General features: G+C 37.3%; 1 protein-coding gene across 2 annotated transcripts in view; it reads left to right on the top strand.

Annotated features, from left to right (window-relative positions):
* LOC102235277 (ephrin type-B receptor 1-B) overlaps positions 1-23501 on the top strand; it is a 177079-nt gene that overhangs the window by 116088 nt on the left and 37490 nt on the right. For both annotated transcript variants that reach the window (XM_023335810.1, XM_014472440.2), the window contains exons 5-7: positions 900-1235; positions 12939-13063; positions 21362-21524. In XM_023335810.1, the coding sequence (XP_023191578.1) occupies positions 900-1235; positions 12939-13063; positions 21362-21524 (624 nt within the window). The remainder of the gene's footprint in view (positions 1-899; positions 1236-12938; positions 13064-21361; positions 21525-23501) is intronic.

Genomic DNA, 23501 nt, shown 5'->3' with positions numbered 1-23501 from the left:
ATGTTTTGAGACATAAAAGTAAGAGGCATTGAGAAATTTAAATTACGACTTATATCATTCTATCAGGTAACCAGTCATTAATTGGTTATTTATACACAGAGGGAATCTGAGCAGGTAAAAACAGTAAAACAATTGAACCAAGCACAACAAGAAAAACAGTAATGGAAGAGACTACAGTTCAGTGGCACTGAACTAAGAAAAAACAAATATTCAACAGCATTGTACATTGTTTATAGCTTGTAGTTTATAATACTTACATTCGTTTCTTTGTCAAAAAGAACTAAAAAAAAAGCAAAACAATGTGAAGAAAAGCAAGGACTAGACTATTTGAAACACAGGCTAAGATTTCCAAACAACGAGAATATTATTTATGTAACACCAGAAATCAATTCATAAAACAATGAATGCCCAAAACAAAAGTACTAGATAAAATAATATCCCATCTACAGTAAGGCAGAGATAATGAGTTGATGATTTACTTGGTAATCTACATTGCTGGGTATACATTGCATTGCTATTTAGATATATATTATAGAATAGAATAAAATAGAAACAGTCTTTATTGTCCCGCAAAGGGGAAATTCAGGTGTAACAGCAGCAACAAATACATAGGTTCACTCAAAAAGTTCTTAATAGTGTTAAAAACAATTTAAAAGACATAATATCAACAACAATAATACAATAATAATAATATACTGTCAAGACATAGTGATAGTTTTTTTTAAATATATAAAAAACATATTTATAGTTCAGGAAGTGTATACAGAGATAACATAATATCATCCATTTATGGCAGTATCTGTCTATTTTTAGATCAATGAGTAAACATCTGGGGGTGGAAAGAAAGGAAAACTAAAAGAAAAAGAATAATTAAAAAAACAAACATATTGTCTTTTCAGGCGTTCCATCCAGCCCAAGGAATGTGATCTCCATCGTGAATGAGACCTCAGTGATCCTGGAGTGGCATTCTCCCAGGGAAACAGGCGGCCGGGATGATGTCGTCTACAACATCGTGTGCAAGAAGTGCAGAGCGGACCGACGCTCCTGTTCACACTGCGATGACAACGTGGACTTTGTTGCTCGACAGCTGGGTCTGACAGAGACCAGGGTCTTCATCAGTAACCTGTTGGCTCACACCCTCTATAGCTTTGAGATACAAGCCGTCAACGGTGTCAGCAACAAGAGCCCATACCCAGCACAACATGTCACCATAGACATCACCACCAACCAGGCTGGTGAGTCCCTAGTGTTTCCATGTCATGATCATTTTTGCAGCTTTGAAAATGACAGAATCTACATTATTTACTTCTACACTAGATGCAGTTAAATGACTTATTCAATCTATTTAGTTTTTTTTCATGTTTCAGTAGATCAGCTTCAGTACAACTGCACTGGCTATATTTCATTTTGCATTTGTGAAACTGCAAATTTTCTATTATGGTAACATGTTCTACTGTGAATCATTTTGCCTGCAAAAGGCATAATCTGGTACTATGTGCATTGCAGAGTTACATTTCATGGCTTAGCAGCCTTCATGCCTACTTCACAGCAAATGATGAGGGCTGTGAAGCGCGAGAGGAGACTGTTAGGTGATGTGTACATATTTGCAGTCTTTCTAAGCCCACCTTGTCTGGATTAAAGTAATTGCTTTCCTCTTTGACATCACAGCTGTGAAATTTATGCTCGGACCAAATGTGTAGCTTTTTATAATTTTAATCTGGACAAAATCGGCTCGCTGCTACTTTGGACTTTCCTTCGTGGCCTTTTTGCTCACCTAATCTTGTGATGGAAACAAGCCTAATGTACAGTCCTAATTTAACATTCTAAAGTTTAGCTCTAAAATAGTGCTAGAGGTAGCCATCCTTTTACATTCAGTAATATTTATGGTCTTACTTAGTCTTCCAATTAACATTTAGAGCAAAGTTTGTTTAAATAAAAAAAAAACTGTCATGTCAAGAAGTATTTAGTCTATCTATCTCTCTATCTATCTATCTACACTTCTAGTAAACATAAAAGAAGCCTCTGTAAAGTAGTGTGGTCAAGGATCAGCAAGGTGAACACAAAAACAACATCAGCCACTGGTTCCAGATTCTTCTGATGACTTTTATTTGTTACATTTGACTCTGAATCCCCTGTTCCCAAGCTTCCAAGAACTCACTGTTTTTATAGCCAATTGGCAACACACCTGCCCTTAAGTGGACCAAACCACAATTAAACAGGAAAAAAAAACAAAAAACAAAGTCTAAACAGAAACAAGAATAAAATTATTAATCTTATTTACAAACTCATCTACATAATGAAATAGTCTGCAAAATAATCCCTGTAATACAAGATAACTCAAAAAGTTACTTTAAAGAAAAACAAACAAAGCAATACTCAAAAGAAAACCCTCTAATTGGTAGAACCCAGCAAGGTAATCAATGACATCATCCAGCCATTTAAGCAGGAAATACTGGGCCGGCCCCTCCCATACTCCTGACCTGCTGCAGATCTACAAGGGACAAACAATGGTGAGTAAAAAGGAAAACAAATACCATGAATATACTTTGAAACAAAATAAACAAGTTCAACCAATAGTCCAAAAGTAGTAGCTTTAACCTAAACATATAAATAGGTTGAAACTGCAACATAATTCTAACACAAACAAACCCAGGATAGTAAGTGGAACAAAGTTGCAAACTAATGTTAAAATTTAAGCATTATGACCAGCTACAGAAAGTAAATGTATCAGAAATAAGAATAAGGTAAAACAAGTAAAATATGCTTCACATAGCACTCACTACATCTATATGGAATGTAAAGATTTCTCTAAAGAATTTCTAATCAGTCATTCAACTTGGGGGTAAAGGTCTGCAAGCAAAATACATTCAAAACAACAGACATTATGCCTAGGTCTGGGTGTGCAAGCAAGTTCACCCTGAAAGCAGACTGCTCAAAGCTAAAATCTGTCCAAAACCCTAAAACATAATTGCAGGACCTACATTAGGCTTTTGGTACTTTTAATATGAAAGTCCAGGCCTCTGAAATCTGACTAAATGTCAGGCAAAAGAGAAATGCTTTTTTTATATGCAGCATATGTAAATATCTGATTTCAACTCTACTTTCCCATCTTCTGTGCATAAGAGAGTGAATATATTGCCCCATCCAGTGATGGAATACCACATGTCAAATGAATTCTATTTTAGTCCCTTTTTAGCTTTAATTCTTGAGTCAGCATACTGTACATTTATCTTTGAGGCCAAAGAAATTATAATTGGGTTATCCCGATTTCTTTTTTGGATTGGAGCATATTTTGGAATTAAATTTGCCTTGGCTAGAGAATGGCATACCACATTTGATTACGTCGACTCTCAGAGGAACATAATGACCAACTGCACTTGTCTTTTTCTGATGGGGACTTCGGAGAGGAATGGGAGGAGAGATAAATCAGAACAGAAAACTGGTTGATTTTTTTTTTCTACCAGAAACATGGACCATGACAGCAGAAAGTGGGAAAAATGAGGGGGTAAATAGGTCTGACTATAAAGGTGGCCTAATGGTGCTGACTGTACCTGTTTGACAGGCTAATAGCACACCTGACAGATAGATGTAGAAAGAGCATTGCCCATTCCTATTGTTGAGACCTGTTTCAGTAATGAGGTTTCCTCCAGTAATCTTCCAGGCCTATGTCCATCTTTATGTGGCCCTTTTGTCACCTGGTAATTGCACTGTTCCTCACTTCGACTGGGGTTTTTAGCAGACGGCAACTGATAATGCAGAGGTATACAAAGAGTTCATGGTTAGGATGTGCAAAGCAACTGACGAAAAATACTGTCCTCCTTTGGGGACACAAGGCCTGTAGCAATAAGGAATGGAACCTGTATTAGATTATGGAAATGTTCTCTATTTAAGGCATAAATATTAAGTTAAACAGCAAAAACAAAAAACAAAACAAAAAAAACCTCCCCCCCCCTCTCAAAACAGAATATTTTTTACTGCAGTTTTTGTGTAAGCTAATTGACATGCATGGATGAATATTCTGCTTTCATCCAGGGGGGTGAAACTGTCGAACAGAAATCTGTCCCAGACTGAGATAATTTGTAGAGGCAGATTTTATGCATGTATTTTAGACTAACAAAACATGTTTAAAAAGATTTATGTCAAAATTGGTTTATGAATCTTTTTAATCTTCTACCTGTTTGTATGGCATCATACAGTATATATTTCATTCAGAAAATTTGAGGAAAAAACAACCAGACTTTAATTTAAGTGTATTTATTTGTGGTGAACAAAATATGTTTTTTTTTTTAACAAAAAGAAACAGCAGAGCAATTATTATTTGGGTCAGTGCTGTCAACCTTAAGTTGCTGATAGGAAAATTCCACCTCTTTTCATTACATACAGAGAGGTCTTTGACCAGTTCTGTGTAAAGTAGAAACTCTGGGTGGACATATATAAACTACAACTTTTTTGCATGAATGAAGGACTGCTTATTTTTCATTATCATACGGAAAGTTATAAGTTTATGAAAATAAAATGTCATGAGCCCCTTAGAAACATGGGTGTTAAAGTCCTGAAAACGTTATGTGTTTCCTAAGCCTTGTGAACTTTCTGTTAAATCACTGTTGGATGTTTTATCTTAACATGGAAAAAATCTTCAGTATTTAGGACAAACAAAAACAAGAAACTGCAGCTTTACAATCTTTCTTTAAGATTTTATAGTATCATGATCTTCAAGTTAACAGATGAATTTCAAAGAAAGACAATCATTGCTTTTTTTTGTCCAACTGGAAATATCATTAATTTTGATATTTAGAAGATAAATTGGACTGCTTCTTCGATAGTAGCCTTCTGACAAAGGTAATGATCCATTTTTGTTTACCTCTGTAAGGTAAACCGACTTCAGTGTAGCTGTTGGTTGGCAGAGAAACTTCATCTTCAGCTGCATAAACTTGTAATATTAGAGCAGAGGAGCAAACTGGTTATTACAGATTTGAGAGGATGAAAAGTGGAGTTTAGGGGGCGGCCTTGATGTGGACATAACATGAACCAATGAGACCATTTAACTGCCCTCAATCCTGGTGTGTGTCTGAGAAAAAGAACTGATCAATAGTGTGATTTAGGAGTTCATTTATGGCCCTTTGCTCTCTAGGAGATACATACACCCACAGAGACTGAGATGCAACCCCAGAAAGGTTATATACTGCGCCCTGTAAGGTGATTATTCATGACTGTCCTAGTTTTAGGCATATTTGTCTGTTGTCCAAGGAGAAATAAATAAACTTTTCTATGCCATATTGTTGCATTTTGACATAACTTGACACTACCTACTTGTAGTGAATTCATTAAAATGGTAAAAGAAGGAAAGACAAATGTGAGGTAGTTACATAGGTACCTAATACACAATAGTGCTATGATCTCACTAGCACAGCCTTCTTGACCTAGATTATGTGCCAAACATTTCTTAGACCACAGAAATGTCAATTATATCTACAAACAATCCTGCCTTGCTTGACTGGTGTTTGGAGAGCTATTCCCGCAGAAAGACAAACATCGCTGTCCTCAGCCTTGGACAAGTCTGATCGGGTGGGTCATATTCAAGATGGTGAGATCCAGCACACTCGACTGAAATCCAAACAACCAGATGAATTAAAGACATCTGCACCGTGTGGAGCTCTGGAATCAGATGAGACGTTGGGCAAACATGTCCCTAGGAAATATTCAGGACACAATTCATTCTGTCTCTCCAGTTTACATTTGTTTAAGGGATATTCCAGACCCCACCACACCCCCCTGCGTGTCCTAGAGTTTCATCATATGAAAGCTGTCATGGCTTCCTGGTATGCCGTTTTTATTTCATCTGATGTTTGTTTCTACTGATGTTAGATCCTGTTTCTGGATCCAAAAGGTGAGGGATTAGCTGCAGACGAGGAAAAAAAAAAGTGTCAACCTGAATGCTTCTAAACCCAAATGTCACTTCTGATGTATTCATACTGTATAATAAGTGACACTGGGCATAGTATTGATATCTTTATGCATTTGAGCCAGTGTGAATTTGCTTACAAGGTGAATTGCCTCCTTTCTCTCTTATTTTTACTTTTCTTTTTATACATATGCCTATATGTGTAAAAAAAATTCAGCATCCTCCTTGTATGATGTGATTTGGAAATATAATTCAAGCCAGTAGTATTTGAGAGAAGTCCCTGGTGCTGAACTGATCCCTCTTTAAGATGTTTGAGAGAAAGGCATTACTATGTAGTCATGGCTGGCTTGGCCTTCTGAGCCTCTCTGTTAATAAGGTAGCGGTCGTCTAACCTATGGCTTTGACTGCAGCATAGCACATGACTGAACTTTTCTCCTCATATGAGACTCTGCCTATTAGTTCATGGTAGTGTGACAGAATCTAAAAGTAAAAAAAAAGATTATATTTTTAGCTGCTAATGTCTATTTTATTTGATGTGTTGAAAAAGACTTGGCTCCAAGATAAGTTGATACTGATACTTCTTTCTAAAATGCAACCAACTAAAATGGAATTAAGTTTTCCATCAAGGAATTCTACAAAAGGAAGGAAGGAAGGAGGAAAGAAACCTTGCAAAAGTTTTTTTGAACATCCTTTGAAATTTATCACATTTGGTGAGGATACAACTAGAAACTTAATTAAAATGTATAGAATTTTGTGATAGACCAACAAACAATAGTTTATATTTATGAAGTTGAAGGAAAGTAATAAAAACGTTTATTATTTTTATTAATTTTTTTTAAAAGTAAAACTAAAAAGTGTGGATAGTGTTTTTTTAGCCCCACTGTGTCAATAATTTGCAGAACTGCCTCTAACTACAATTACTGCCTCTTACTGCACTTACTAGTGTCAAATCTTTTGTAGTATGTCTCTACAAGTTTGGACATTTTGAGACAAAAATGTTGCCTTTTCATCTCTTTGTTCAGATTTAATCGAGAACATCTGTAAATATTCATTTTCAAGCCTTGACACAGATGCTCAGCTAATTTTAGGTGCTTTGACTGGACATGCTTAGAATCATTATCACTCTAGAAGGTGAAACCCTGTCCTATCAACAGAACTTTTGCAGCTGCTAACAGGCTGTCTGCAAGATTTCCAAGTATCTAACACTATTTGTCCTTCCATCAACTCTGACCTGCTTCTCTGTTGTTGCTGAAACAAAACCCCATCCTATAAGCATAGTGCTGCCACCACCAACTTTTGGAAAATGAATGGTACATTTAATGGACAGAATATTGGGCAATATACATGTTGGCAAGTGCAACTCCCCCAAAAGAGTGATAAGAAATGTTAGATGTTATATGTTGGGACATTATTTTATAACTTAATCCTGCTTCAAACTTCTCTATAATGTTATAGCTGACCTATGTTTTCTTGTTCTTTATGGTTATTTTCAATCACTGTAATTAAATGCAAACTTCTATAAAGATTAAACTACTCAGGGAATCTAGCTGCACTGAATTTATCTGGGGTTATCAGAGTAAATGGGGGCTGAAAACAAATGCATGCAATTTGTGTTAAAAGATTTTTGCTTTTTAATGGAACTGGGGACCATTTGAGAACTATGTACTTCTTTGTGGTATTCTATTCCATAAAAGTTAGGGTAACACTACTTTTGCAAAGCCTTATATATACACTGTCATTTTGGAAGTGGCTCAATGACAAAAAAGAAAAAAAGAAGTAGTGGAAGATATTCAGCCTAGTTTGGAGTACAACCAATGCAAGACACATTTTCTGTCGTAGTATTGCTGTTGGTTTAAAAACTTTCATTCGAAGATGTCACCCAGAAGGTAAATTTCCCTATTTGCTAGTCAGATAAGCCCCACTCAGCTGGTGTTAACAGCTTTATGCCAACTGGAGAAAAGCTTATCCTTTTATTAAAATCATGGAAAATGTGTCTTTTTTTTTTTTTTTTTTTTACTGTTTTTCTTTAGTTTGGCTTTGGAAATGTGCATAAACGTGTCCATATCTGGGAACACATTCATGAACAGATCTGAGTAAATGTTAAATTTGCAGTTGATGTTGACAAATGGTTGCATAAATTTATAGTTTCTGTACTTGCAAGCAACCAAAAGCAAGAGCATCACTTTTCTGCATTACGGTTGACTATCGCAGGTTAAATTTTCTTCCAGTTTTAAAGGAATATAACTCTAAATCCTTCATGCACAACAAGAAGTCTAATATGCTGGAACCTTGGTGTTAAATTAAAATTATAGCAGCTGCACAGAAAGGTTTCCATAATGAGAAGAGAAGTTTAGTTTGTCAGATACACATAAAGTTGTCATCTGTATTACACAGTTGATTAAACCTTCAAAGGTAAATAAGCTTTTTTTTTTCATTCTTTCACCATCTTTTTTATCCATCTTTCTCCATCCTCTTCTTCTTCCCTCTTTCTGTCTAAGTCAGACGCTTGAAGGCTTTGACTTTGATTAATGGTGAGCCAAGCTCTGCATTAAAAGCCAGGGGCTGCAAGTGGGGCCAGATAAAAGTGGAGCACAAGGAGCAAGGGATTGGCGGGATGGAGGGTGGAGAGAGAAGCTTGGGACATAGTCACCAATCACTGTCAGCATCATTGTCCCAGGGTGACAATGGGAACGCACTTGGAGAGGACAGCAGAGCTTCATTGAGCTGGATCTCACCCTCATACAACCACAACACATTGTCTCTGACAGGCTCGTCACACGTAGGTTATGAGGGCACATAAAAAACGTGTGAATGGTCTTTTTTTTGTTCAACTAATCTCAGAATCACAAGCTCTGTTCATGTAAGAGACATTAACAAGATATCCATGTTTATGAAAAGGGCTATATCAAAATATTTACAATTCATCCTTTCAGTTTTGTTCAGGGTTGCAGTTCAAAAATATTATAACAGTTCCTGTCTAAATTTAGGAAATCTATAAACAAAAACATGGAAGGGGAAAGACATTGGCACTATGCTGCCAAGAAGCCAGAGTTATCTTGTGTTTGAAATAGGGGTGCAAATGATCAATTAATCAGTTATTCTAAAGTTGATTGATCTTATTTATCTACTAACGATTAATTGATTGGTTATGGTGAACAGGGCTGACCATCTTTCTATAACAAGTTCATTATATTTAAACAATTTTTGTGTAAACTGTATTAAGTACTTGCTGAATAAACAGAAAATCGAAGTTCTCTGACATTCTTAATCTCAGACATATTTATAAATTATAACATGACATAACCTATAAGTTGCTGAATAGAAACATAAAAGATGAAACAACTAAAATATGTGAAACACTTAATCCCACATGAACAGAGATGTTCATAGTCTGAGGAGCCCTGCAGACTTTACTTACCACTCTATCAACAAAGTGGACAGAAACTGTGATATAGCTTTCTGCTGCCAGGGAAGTCAAATTTTATTTAAGTTATGTTTTATATATACAGCATTTTAATAAAATATGCATACACAGAATTGTGAATTGTAATTGTGCTACAAAATGGCACTATGTGCCCAGGAAATACATAATACTGCCTCTTTAACAAAGAGAAATGTCTTTTTCTTTGTTGCCAATTAGCAACTACAGGTCTATTTGACATGGTCTTGTTAAAAGGACTGCTATTGCACATAAACCCTACAAAGTTTTGACTAGCTCTACAAGTATGGAGCAATAGGTGAATTAGTGAACATCATCTTATAGTTTGTTTTATTTAACCAAGGCTCAATCCAGACATGTATAAAAAAGAAACACTTAATGAATAAGACTTTGTTTATGCACCTGAAAGCATGAACTGAATTGCAGCCAGAGAAACAGAGCTTCCCTGCACGGCATCTTTTCCCCACTGCAGGAATTTCTGAGTGGAGCACCCATCCCCAGGGTCTGTCAGGAACAGTGTGCCTGTGGCCGGTAATTGATAATGCGGCCCAGGCAGCCCTCACCCTGGTCAGTGGAGCGTGAACTAGCCTGAGAAGTAGAGAGGCTGGAGTGCACCGAGGTAAAGCTCAGCTCTCTCGTCGCTGTGTGGAGAAATGAGGGAGGGGCGAGAGGTGAGAGCCAACAAGGGCAACAGGGGCATAATCCACAAAAACAGACCCTTTCACTCCTTTTCATCTGCATTTTCCCATGCAGGAGAATAGCATGGCACTCAAACTTACTTATCCCAATGAAAGTCATGGAATAATGTCCAACTCCCTACAAAAGGTGATTTACAAACAATCCCAAATGACAAGAGGATTGAGATCTTTTCTTTTAATCTTGTGCAGAGGGAAGACTGATCTGAGCTGGGAATAATCTACAGAAAACAAAAGAAGGAGGGTTATCATGAAAGGTCTCTTTGATGACTGCTAATAAGAGATTTTCAGTAGAATGCTAACCAGCAGGTGGGGTTAAAACCAGCCTTTGTTGTTCAGAGTCAAATACACAAAATGTTATGAGAACAGAAATTGACTGGAATTCTTATCAGAAATGGTCATATGTTTACAAATTAGCTTTATAGGATAGGATAGAATGTAGTCTAAAGCTGCAGTATATAATTTGTCTAAAATATGTTTTTTTTATCCATCTCATACCATTCCTTGATGACAGAGTGACAGTTTTTAAAAATATAAAAAAGCATGTATTTTTTATATTAAATACTGCAACTTTAAGTCATTATTGAACATTATTGAAGGTTTTAGTGAATCTTAGCACATTAAAGAGGCTGGTTGTGGCATGTTCACACTTACGCTTGAATTCATTTATCTGTTCCATTAAATCAGTTAATATATGCATGAAAGCTAACAAAGTTCCTATTTAGAATATTTTTATCATTTAATCTTAAAAAAAAGAACAACAAAAACAAAAAAACACGCACATTTAAACACTGTAAACAGATAATTGTGAAGATTAGAACTGATTATTCCCATTCCCTTATTACTCAAATTAAATAGACAACACAGAGATACTATATGTCATAAATGAAGTGTACTGAATGATTTTTGTGATAGGATAGAATGACATTGCAGAGGACAAAAATTATCAAGGTGCCTTGTATCTAGATTAATTGACTGACCACATGTGTGCAGTCAGGCATATGGCAGCTGACGGGTGGAAAATTCTCATTGGCGTCACAAAATGTTTACACTTTACTGATATCTTTAACAAATGCAAGAATTTAACAAGTAACATTTCACATTACACAAATGAGTTCATGATGAATCAACAGTTTTTGGGGATGTGACAATTAATTGTTTATAAACTGTAATTGTTGGTTTACTGCATGTATGATTTCATATTTCACAATATCCAAGATTACAGCCTTAGTTCATAGGTTGCCAAATGTTTCTTTTTAAAGTTTTCCCTTGGCCTCCAGAGGCTGTAGTGTGCTTGACCCTCTTTTGCATAAAGCAACCTGCACCTCAACTTTATTTAAATAAGGCAGAGCTAGGGTGACACTCGACCTCCTGAAATGCAACATGCCACTACAGACGGCTTTGCAAGGCTGCACACTCAGTCACTGAATAGGAAACATTAACATGATTTATACTTTGGATATATTACATTACAACTCCTATATTCAGACCTACTCTACCCAACAGCAGATTAAATTTTAAATCAGTTCTCAGTGGTAATGTTATGGTACTCCAGTTACAACTCAGGCAGAGTCCTTATATTTGTAGCTAAAACTCAGACCAAATGCAAACTTTCAAAGACGAGTCAAATCTACCATATATATTATGGCCAAGAGATTTATAGTATTTGCTCCTACAATACTGGAACATTGCCGGAATAACCTTTTATCAAGCCATTTAAAATTATTGATCAATGATTTACCAACAATATTTTCCTCTAGTTAAAGCAGGATTATATATTCTTGCAAATGTTGAATAATTGTATTAAATATATTTAAAATCTGCAAGAGATTTTATTAAGTAATTGGCATACCAGCTTGTAAAATATTATTATTACTGTTTTTTTATCCTGCCTGCCGCCACGCCAGGTTTTCTTTTTTTTTTGATCTGTCAAGAAATTGTGTGGTATTAGCATAGTAACTTGACATTATTGCCACCTATACCACGCATTTTGCAACTGAGTACTACAAGTACCAGTCTTACAGGAATTACTTGATAATAATAAATCTAACACCCAAAATACACTATGTAGATTCCCTGCATGTAAAAAACATTTAAATCCTTAGGTGTGCCCATTGTCAGATATACTTCAGACTGGATTTTACGTCTTATTAAAAGGTTTTTGCATTTTCATGTTATACTACTGTAAAAGATTTCTGCAGATATGTGACAACATAGAAATTGTTTAACAGGAGCTTTATAAAAATAAACATGGCCATGATACAGGAAAAAAAATGTTTGAAAATCATATATAATTTTCTTTAACTTCACAATCATTGTGAAGGGACGACAATGCTAGGAGTTCATCTTTAACTAGTGGTTTGCTGATTTGTCCTTGGGGAAGACACTTATCTTGCCTTGCCTGCTGGTGGTGGCTAGAGGGCCCAGTGGTGCTGGAACATGGCAACCTCGCCTCCATCACACTGCCCCAGACCAGCTGTGGCTACAATGTAGCTTACCACCATCAATGTGAATGTGTGCATGAATGAGTGATGGTGGTGTCTTCTGTACTAGCTAAAGCACTAAAGAAAAACAGACCATTTAAAACTACTGGTTAGGTTTTATCTATCTCTTTGAGTCCAGGGTTGCACAAAGTGTAACACAAATTGGAAATAAACATGAAACTGAAAAAACTCAACTTAGCATCACATTCATTTATCTTCTGGCTCAGGACTTTACAAATATAAAGGAAGTAAAAACTTTAGGGTTTCTAAGGCAGTCCACTGATGATGAGGTAGTGATTCCTGGTGTGACAGCGGGTTTGCAAGAAAAAAAGAAAAAGAAAGGAACAATGGTTAGGAAGGAACTAGTAAGAGGAATAAAATAACTGTGCTTACTATTTTTTACGATCTCATTTTTGCAGCCCCATCAATTGTTCCCATCATGCATCAGATCAGCTCCACCATGAACAGCTTCACACTATCATGGCCTCAACCAGAGCAACCCAACGGCATCATCCTTGACTATGAGCTGCGCTACTATGAGAAGGTAAGCTGCAAGGTTGTACATTTGCATGAGTGTTTAATTTTTTTTTCCAGTTGAATTTCTTTCACTTGTGCTCTTCATATGTTGTATATGTTACATGTGATGCTATAGAATCTAAGCTCCTGGATATCTGCAAGCTGTTCCCCTGGGTTGATAATATGTCCAGTCCCTTCGCTCCCTCCACCTCTCCCACTGTTCTTTGGTTTCTGCTGCTGATGAAGTGAAAAGGCTGACCTCTGCACCAGGCCCACTCTGCACAGTGCAGTAACCCTGTCCCACTGTGAAAATGCATTGGGTCTGGAGGGAGTCGCATCGACCTGTCTCCTCACACACAATACGTCTGCTTTATTAAGTCACCAGCACTACCCTTCAGTTACTACGCTGCTTTAGTATTGACCTGTAGGCTTTTCCCAAGGCCTCGAACATAATAAAACTCAGATACTGGAGACTTCAGCAATTTGGTTTTTGGACTTGTCTTTCTAAAGCACATCCATAAAAAGCCCAGTTATGCATGGGTTTTTTTTTTTTTTTTTGCCAGACTTCATCATTCTAGAACTGTTTTGAGACTTAGTTAACTCTAAGTCTCAGTTATCACTATCTTCAGTTTTCCACATAGAAGATGGTAATCAATATAGATTTATTAATGTGTGTGTACATTTCTTGTGTTACTGTTGAATTCTTTGATTCTCAAAAACTCGCTGTGTCCTAGTTTCCTGGATCAATATTTGCAGTGCCAGTTTAGAAAAGTTTTGTCACGTTAAACATTTTCTATTGGGACAAGAAACAATTGTTATTTAAAAGTTATGTTGCATTCAGAATCGTAGGTCTTCAATGTTGTTTTTCCTTTCTGAGGTTTCACAGCTCATGGAGCTGAATCTGACTGCCATAGCTCTGACAAACCTTATCCACCAGGCAGCTTAGTGTCATGTAAATACCACTTACACGGCCCACGTTACCTCATGAATATCAATCAAACCTGATGTTTAGTTTAGAGCTTCCTCAAACAAATAGATAAATACAGCATAATCACAAATTAGTGAACTATCAGGGACATGATTGCTAATTGCACTGGGATAATTCAGGTGATGACTGAGGCTGTGCTCCATGCTGCCAGTCTGAATGTACCTACATCACCCCCTATTTGTTCCAGACTTGAAATGTCTTATCTGTGTAGAAAACGTTCCACCATGTGAGAGTGAGTAAGACATAGAAGGTGAGTCAAAGTGATTGCTTTGTGACACACTGGGCTGTCGAGATGAGATTTCCCCTTTGGTGGTCCTCTTTTGACACTCTGTATTTTGGATCTGACAAGGCTTTTCACACATTCTAAACAGACTTTCCTTCAGCCAGACACCCCTGACGGAGATGTCAGAGATGTGTTTTTATACCTGATTAAGCACCAAATCTGTCTCCATCCCTTTCCCTCTGTCTCTCTCTCTCTCTCTCTCTATATATATATATATATATATATATATAAGTGCCATAATGTAATTATATGTATATGCATTGTGAAATAATCAGCTGATGTTAGTCTTTATAAGAAGAAATTTTATATTTAGGTTTATTTGAGTCTATCAAAACCACAACCTGGAGATTTTCCATTGCTGAGTGTCTCTGCAAGCATCAGCAGAGAGTTGACCACACTCAGCCCGGCCACAATAGTGAGAAACAGATCCTCAATGGAGATGCTCACCACTGGGGTTGAACCAAACCGCACATTAATCTGTTAGAGAGCAACTTGCCAGTGGAAAAGCACCTTAATATTCTCTAACAAACTTCTTAAGGGCTTTATGAATAGCTGTGCTAGGACTAAATTCCACATTGTATTTACTAATTAGATGTGTACTGAGAATTGATAACACCGTTTTTTCTTTCAGAGTTTCAAAGTACAGGTTTGTGAATAAAAATGCATTAAACACTGTGTGTTAATTTATCCTTATTAAAATATACCTTAGTTTTTAGGTTGTAATGTGACAAAATACATGGAAAAGGTGAGAGGTGATTATTCACTATCAACTTGCAATTTTATTATCTTAATATCATTGTTATGTGTGGTTTGTTACATCAATGTACAGCACAAAATGTAGGTGGTAATGAGTAAAAGACAAATTTCCTTTTTTTTAGCTTGAAATCCTAACTAGATGTTAATAAGTGTTCACCCAGCAGATGTCTCTCTCTTCTTTAGGCTGCCTACTTATTGTAAAGTAAGTGTTCCCAGGACCTTAAATGGCACCGCAAGATTAAATGATTTAAACCCTTTCAGGGGAAAGGGGGGACATCTCATCCTATCTTTTCTCTTCCCTTTTTTCATCTAGTTGCCTGAAAATTTGGGGAGGGAGGAAATAAGTCTACATAGTGGAGGTCAGGCCCTCCATTAGGCTGGAGCAGAGCAGCCACCCGCTCTGGTTGCAGACAGCTCTGATGGTGTCACGAAGAGGGTGCATGCGTGTGCGCGTGCGTGTGCGTGTGTGTATACAGCTGGGTATGAGTGTGTGTAGTTGTGTATGTGCAAAACCCACCAGCAGTGCAGGTGGATCCATTCTGGTTAACAATAGTGAAGTCATGCAGCAGTGTTAGGAAATGCAAGCAAAAATCCAAGGTTTTACAGGCTGGGCACAATGAACTCTCCCCTGTGTTTTGTATACAATTAGTGATGACACAAATAAAAAGGCGACTTTATATACTTACTTTCTGCAATTCTCACGTTGACCACATTTTGTGGATACATGTAGATTTTTGAGGGGCAAGTTCATCTCTGAATATTGTTCTTTATTTACCATACCACAGTCCCCAATCAAAAGTCTTCATATTTCTTTGTGTATGCTCACTTTTTCCCCCTCTTGGTTTTTATTCCCACATTGAATGTATGCAAAGTATAATGGTAAAGGAAGATGGTTGCAAACTATATGGGGAAGAATATTAAAGATTAAAGAGAATTAAAGAAAGTTAACTTGAAAAAAAGACAATGCATTCACATTTAATAGACATATGATTGCTAAATTAAGATAAAAAAAGACAGAATTTGTAGGTTTTAAATGTCAGTTTTAGAGCATTTCTACTTTATTAGGGTTTTAGCTAGTTTTATTATAGGCAGTTTGATAATGACATGATCATAGGAACAATTTCATCAGCAATTTTTGTTTTACAAAACTAGAAATACTAGAATTTGTGTTCATAAACTCCTCGGTTTGCCTTTGTGTGTGCCGGTTATTTGCATGCATGCAACTGTTTGAGCCTGTGAAGAGGACACATGGTATCCCACCATGTTTGTCCTTTCGCCAAGTGGCCATGCTGTGCATTTTGGGTTGGTTGGCATTTTTTTGAAAAACAGATACACAAGTAAGATTCTCACTCACAGAGACACACAAGTACAATGAACGTTCATTTTTATTGTCCAATATGACACAGCTTTTAGTTTTGAATCAGATATAATGTCTCACAGGGCTTTATTAAAGTGATGATTTTGAGAGATGTGTTTTCAACTGATAAAACAGCACAAAGATTTCACTATAACTGTGAAAATGAAAGAAAGTAATGCGTAGTATTTCCCTGTAGAGCTTCGTAGTCACAATGGCCTAAAAAGCCAGATCACTTCAGTTGTAATAACCTCTATGATGATGTAAAAACCTTAGAGTTACAGGAGTGCTGCAAACATTTAGAATCAACAGCAAGGTCATAATCCTTTTATTTATCTTTACTGCCTTTCTGTAAATAAATTATTGCACAAACCATGAAATGAAACATAAAATAACAAAACCAGTTATTTAACTCGACTTTTTGAAAAGAATCACGGCAGATTATGTGAAAGCAAATGTCTGATAGGAATGACACTTTTTGTTAAACAAATTGCCAGTTTAAGATTAGATGAAAGAAAAATAATTTATTGGACAGACATAAAACCAAAGGCTAAATCCTTTTGCTCACTCAGTGACTCCAAAAAGGGGTAAAAATGAAAAATTCAGAATGCACTATACTTCTAGTTCTGTTTGATCACATTGCCACCTTCCCAAAATACAGTAAATACATTTTTGCCAACAGTGATTTCTAAAAATAATAATAATAATAATAAAATCTCTAATATAACATGTGAGCTTTAACACGTTGTTGAGAATTTTGCATTGGGTTCATTTAAATATTCACGTCCTCATTGTGTTTAACATGTAAAGCAGCAATGGGTCGTTTTTTTCCCAACTCCCAAAATGAGCTGCCCGTGACTCATATTTCATGACATTCACAATATATGACCCTCTTTAAAAGCTCTTCAATTATGGAATATTTGTGACATAAAAAGAGAAGTTATGACCATGTATACCAAAAATCGCCAAGGGGTTCAATTGTACTTCCTTGAAACAATGCAAAATGCTGCCACTGAGCTGTCACATCGCCCTTTGTTCATTACTATAGTAATTGAATTGCAATGCAAAGAACGGACAGATAAAAAGACAAATCACAGTACATAAATATTAGCTGATAAGGTATATTTGTTTCAGATATTACTCTAAAATGGTTTAAACCTATGGCAAAATGTTCAGAAATTCTGAACACTTTATGTCACTCCTAATATTGCAGCAAGGGGAGTCTTTTTTTTATCTGCATGGAGATATGAACAGCAGTATAAAGTTTCAGTGATACTTCTCAGATGGTGGAACTATCAACAAGAACCAAAGGATGAATGTGAAACAGGTTTTGGCACCACTGCGGAAATGAGTGCAGAGGATTTTGGTTGGGATGAATTCGGCTTTTGAACAAGGACACATCTAAAGGGAATATGGTCATTGATCATGGATAGTCTGCTGAAGGCAGAGACATTGGAAATATGCTGAAGAATTATTTGAGTGCCCAGGAGATGGCTGGAAGTCATGAGTTCTCTACAGAGAAAAAAGAAAAAACATCACACAGAACCACTGGACCTGGCATTATCACCTATTACTTTCTATCTAGATGTTTCTATCTAATTTTATTCATCTATATTTGCAGGATTTCCATGAAAGTTGCCAGGTGAAAAATATTCTTATATAATGTTATATGCGAACTAAAGTTATTTTTTACTGTGCAGTTTTACTGTGCAGTTCCACACATTTTATTCCACTGGCAACATCTTATTCTACTTACATTAAACCAAATTAAATTTTAATGTAGCCACTTCAATGGTTAGGTTTGTGAAAATCAGGGCTTTTCTGGTGGTTCTAGTTCTATGTTTGCATGCTATATAGTAACAATAAATAAAACAAAAACCTATGTCTCTCATAGTAGTAATATGGATTTGTTGAACATCTACATCTAAGAAGATGTAAGGCATTCCAGGAGCAATTTAGTTGCAGTTTATTTCTTTTTTTTATGTTTAATTAGCACATTTCTATGAAAGAGTGTAATACCTACAAAGCACAGTATGGCTGCTTTAAAGCTTTGTAGAGTAGTACATACAATTGTATTCAAACCAAAATATTAATTATCACATTTCTGTTCACAGATAGTATTTAAAAATACTTCTATAGTGAGACTAACCATCATATGTTATGGCTCTGTCACTTTGCTGAATGCTTCAGTGATCATTTCCCACAGTGCTTTCTGTCTGTCACCTCTGGCAATGATTTTGATTGGCTGCTTCGCCATCTGCCTTCCCACCTGCAACTTACTCTTGATTTAGTAAGTTGGGGTGTGGTCCTCCTAATCCCCAATTGACTGGCAGCAGGGAAGGACCTCTCATAGCTGGAAGCTCCTCCTGGCAAGGCCTTCCATTAGATATCTTCAGACCTGCTGGTGTGCCAAATGCCAGCTAATTTTTGTTTGGCAGATGTGTGTGTGTATGTGTGTACGTGAGACATAATCCCCTTTTGACAGGCAGCATGAAGAGGCCATTCTGAGCTCATTCTTTCCCAAAGGACAGCTCACCCATTGGCGGTTTGCCATCTGTCTGCTCACCTGTTCTGCATTGATATTCAACAGATGGGGGTGTGGCTTAGTGAAGGCAAAGAAGAAATAGGCAAATTTTGACCCCTAGGGGTCTGTGTGCTTTCAACCATGGCTGGGACCATATGATTTGATGGCAGGGGTTTCAGTCTCTCATGGGGAATCTTGTGGGTGCACTTTTTTCAAAAAAACTGCTACTGTGAAGTCACGTCTCAAGTGTTTGTATGCAGCAATTTGAAAACAGTTTGCTTGCTCTCAAGACCGAAAAGTACATTAATGATTAAACTCAATAAACCAGTTACATCCAGCATTCCATTTATAATTTTTTCCTCTCACTGACAGAATGAAATCCTGCTGGTGTGATGCCCCGCACATCCCAAGCCCAAACATTTGTCTTCATCAAGCCCAAAGTGTCCAATAAGAGTTAATGTGATTGCGCACATCATTATGTGTGTGCGGGAAGTGGATGGAAGCAGATCTCATAGCCATGTTTACCTCGACTGCTTAGTGATGGAGCAACCGGAATGATTCAATTACACCAATCAGATTGGATAATGATTTCAGTGTGGGCTGCCACTGCCTCGAGTTTCTTATCACTTCCTGCCATCTTCCATCTCCTCCATGTACCCCCTCTTCTCCTCCCTCTTCTTATTCCTTACCCGTTTTTTTTTTTTCTTTAAGCATTCATACATGATGGTAAAAATGCACAGTTCTAAAACTGAACAATGTTCTATTACACCAGTTTAAAATAAAGACTTCTTCTATTTACACAGAATTAGTGACACATGGATGTACAGCCCTTTGTTCATAGCCACCCTTTCCAGTTTGTCTGCATTGCAGCCGTCAGTGGCCTGCAATGGTGGGTGTAGTGTAGGTGCAGTCTTATTTTCTGGCTGTCATATTCACTCTGCGTTACGGGATTGTGACAGGCCCCAAGTTATTACTGATCCCCTATAGCAGATTCTGTACCTCCAACAAGTCCCAAACTTCTCTGCAGCAGACTGTCTGACTCGCTCTGTTGAGCGTGGAAATGGAATTAAGACTATTTTTCAGACATTAGTTATAATTAAAAGGTGGCTGCACATATATACACGCACACATTATTGAATAATTCAGTGTACTTCAGTAGCATGCCAATTTATGTGCAGTTTAAATTGACAAACTGCACATAAATTGTGCAGTTGCAAGTTCCAGTGTGTACAAGTTGCAGTGTACACACTGCAACTTGAGGCCCTGTATTGTTTTCTTCATGACGGACTTCTGCCACATAATTGTACCCTTCTACGTGGTACAATTTAGCCATCTCCGCAATACACTAAAAATCATAACTTATAGATATTCTTCCAATTAAAAAAATATTTAGCCTTTCTATTAAATGCTGAGACAGTTTTCACTGTCTTTACATAAAAAAAAACATACATCATGAAAGAAAAAGCTGAATGTAGTTAAATGCCCAGTGCCTTCATTAGTAACCTGCTTATGTCTCTTTCTCAGTTTGGTAGCTCAGTGTTTAAGGTAGTCAGCAGCTTTTTTGCTTAGAATAAATTTCAGATGACAAATAGGCCCATGTTTATGTTTTACTTTTTACCTTAATGTTACAGTAAAGGTTAAGTATTTTTCTAAAGGTTCCCTACTTCTCTTTTTCGTGCCTTTCTGTCTTTCTCTTTCCAAGGCTTCACAAACTGTTCACATGTTGCAAATGCATTAAGTACCATTTAATATGTTGTTTTCTGTTTGATAGGTGTTCTTGTTTTAAGAAGCCTTCTCCAATAAGGGAACTGATTCTTGTGCTGTGGAAAAAAAACAAAAAAACAGTGTAAACTAGATAGACCAGAGCCAGATCAGATTTGATGTGGTCTGTCTAGTTGGTTGGTTGTTTGTGTAACTTGGAAAGACTTACGTCACTACATTGGAACACTGTGCATTAATCTCCCTAAAAAAAATTAAGTAATTGGAAAGATATCTAATAAACTACTCCACCAGCCATTGTTCAATTCCTAATACATTTGCTGTATAGTTTCTGACCTTCTCTCCCTGCCAATTTCCTGTCTGGTTGCTGTGAATGGAGGCCACTAATGCCACAGAATTGTAAAAGAAAATAGCACAATACTTAGCATGGACCGCCTCTAGCCACACACAACAATGATATAGGTCTACCACACATTAACGACCGTTGCTAGAAGCCAATTCTGTCAGATATTAGGTTTGTAAAACATAAATAATTTCAAGGTGACCGCTGTCAAATTTAGTTCCTTGATGCTCAATTGTTGGTGAGGTTTCCAGCCATCACTTTCATTTTAGGAAAGAAATTGACCTTTATTTCTTAGTTGATTGTGTGATTTTGTGCAGTAAGTAATCGCTAATGTTTTCTGTGTTCGCTGCTTCTTTCAGGATCATGCAGAGATAAACTCTACTGTGCTGCGCAGCCAGACTAACACTGCACGTGTGGAGGGCCTCAGGCCGGGTACAGTTTACGTGGTACAGGTGCGGGCACGGACTGTGGCTGGCTTTGGCAAATACAGCAGCAAGATGTGCTTCCAAACCCTCACAGATGGTAAGGACCGTGGAGCCAAAGGAATCAGTTCTGTCTGCTCATCTCTCTGTTCTACTCTGCTTTCCTTTTCTTTTTTTTTATTTCACGCACACACGCACACACCCTCTTCTTCCTAGCACCCATGGACACCTCTTTGTGTTTGGTGTTGGATTATTATTAGCAGAAGAAATGGAAGGAAAAACACAGTTTTTGATTGCACTTCTATTTCCACAGCAAAATTGATTTCCTTCAGGGTCAGATGTAAGTGTGTGTGGGAGCTATGAACATGAAGAATGCAGAGTATCTTTTTTTTTGTGAAGCTAACTGTGGTTCATTTAAAATGCTTAGCTAATTTTTTGGAGGGTTTTTTTTTTTTACCATGTCCTTCTGTTTACTGGGGAACTGTACTAGAATACATAGCTCTGATCAGCGGTTGATTAGATTAATTTTCTTTTTTTTTTCTGGGCATCAGAGGCAGGGGGCAGTTGGCAAGGGAAAAGGGGCTGAAACACCTGGTAAGCTGGCAAGCATCTGGAGCTATGTTCATTAGTGTCACTGCAGAAAGAGTGTGAATAGATTTGGTGAGGCCGGTGGAGCAATTCCTCACCAGCTTCCCAGCTGGGGGTTTTGGTGCTGGAATCAAAACAGCTTGAGTCTGTCTGAATAACTCTTACTTACTAGAAGACCACACTAATCTCTGGTATGGCCAGAGTTCCTAATACATAAAGAGGTTATAAAGATGTTTCTACATTGTACTAGTACATCTCAAAAAAGTGCAATATTTTGTACCAGTGACCTCAGAAAGTAACTATAGATAGAATCCTCACACAAAGAGTGATATATTCCCCAGCTTTTGCTTGTAGCAATTTCGGTGATTATGGCTTACAGATAAGAAAAACCCAAAATTCAGTGTCTCAGAATACTAGAATATTGTGAAAAAGGTCACTGGAATGCAAACTTATGGCGTCACACCCTAATGAGCTAATCATTTCAAAACATCCGCAAAGGCTTCCTGAGCCTTTAAATGGTCACTCACTCTGGTCAATAGGCTACATAATCATGGGGAAGACTGCTGACTTGACAAATGTGCAGAAGACAGTCATCAATACCCTTCACAAGGAGGGTAAGCCACCAAAGGTCATTGCTGAAGAAGCTGATTGTTCACAGAGCTCTGTACCCAAGCATGTCAACTGAAAATTGAGTGGAAGGAAAACTTGGTGTAGTAAAAGGTTCCCCAACAATTGAGAGGACTGCCGCCTTGAGAGGACTGTCAAGGGAAATCCATTCCAGACACACATAAGCAAATACTAGATGGGCTACAAATGCACATTCACCATATCAAGCCTCTCCTGAATCAGAGGCCACGCTAGAGGCGTCTTACCTGGACTAAGGAGAAAGGAACTTAACTGCTGCGAAGTAGACCAGAGTTTTCTATTTAGATGAATGTAAATTCTGCATTTTATCTGGAAATCAAAGCCCCAGGCTCTGGAGGAACAGCGAAAAGATAAAGAATCCACATTATTTGCTTCATGTCCAGTGTGAAGTTTCTACAGTTAGTGATGGTTTGAGGTGCCATGCCATCTGTTGGTGTTGGTCCATTGTGTTTTTGAAGTCCACAGTCAATCAGCCGTCTACTGGGAAATTCTCGAGAACGTCATGCTTCCCTCTCCTGACGAGCTGGATGAAAATGCTGATGTTATTTTCCAGCAGGACTTGGCACCTGCACACACTACCATAAGAGCCAAAAGCTAGTTCAGTGGTATTCCATAATGGTATGATTTTCCTGTTTTTGGCTGACCAGCAAACTCCCCAGACCTTTTGTCAAGAGGAAGATGAGCGATACCATATGCAATAAATTGGATGGTCTCAAAGCAACTATCAAAGAAATCTGAGCGCCCATTACACCTATACAGTGCCATAGGCTGATCACCTCCAAACCATGGCGCATCAATGCAGTAATTCAGAATTTCTGCATGAATCCCTTCAAGTTAACACTGC

Source organism: Xiphophorus maculatus, chromosome 6 (assembly GCF_002775205.1).
Source record: "Xiphophorus maculatus strain JP 163 A chromosome 6, X_maculatus-5.0-male, whole genome shotgun sequence".
NCBI lineage: Eukaryota > Metazoa > Chordata > Actinopteri > Cyprinodontiformes > Poeciliidae > Xiphophorus > Xiphophorus maculatus.
Note: the sequence above shows the minus strand (reverse complement) of the source record. Positions and strands in the feature narration are given on the sequence as shown.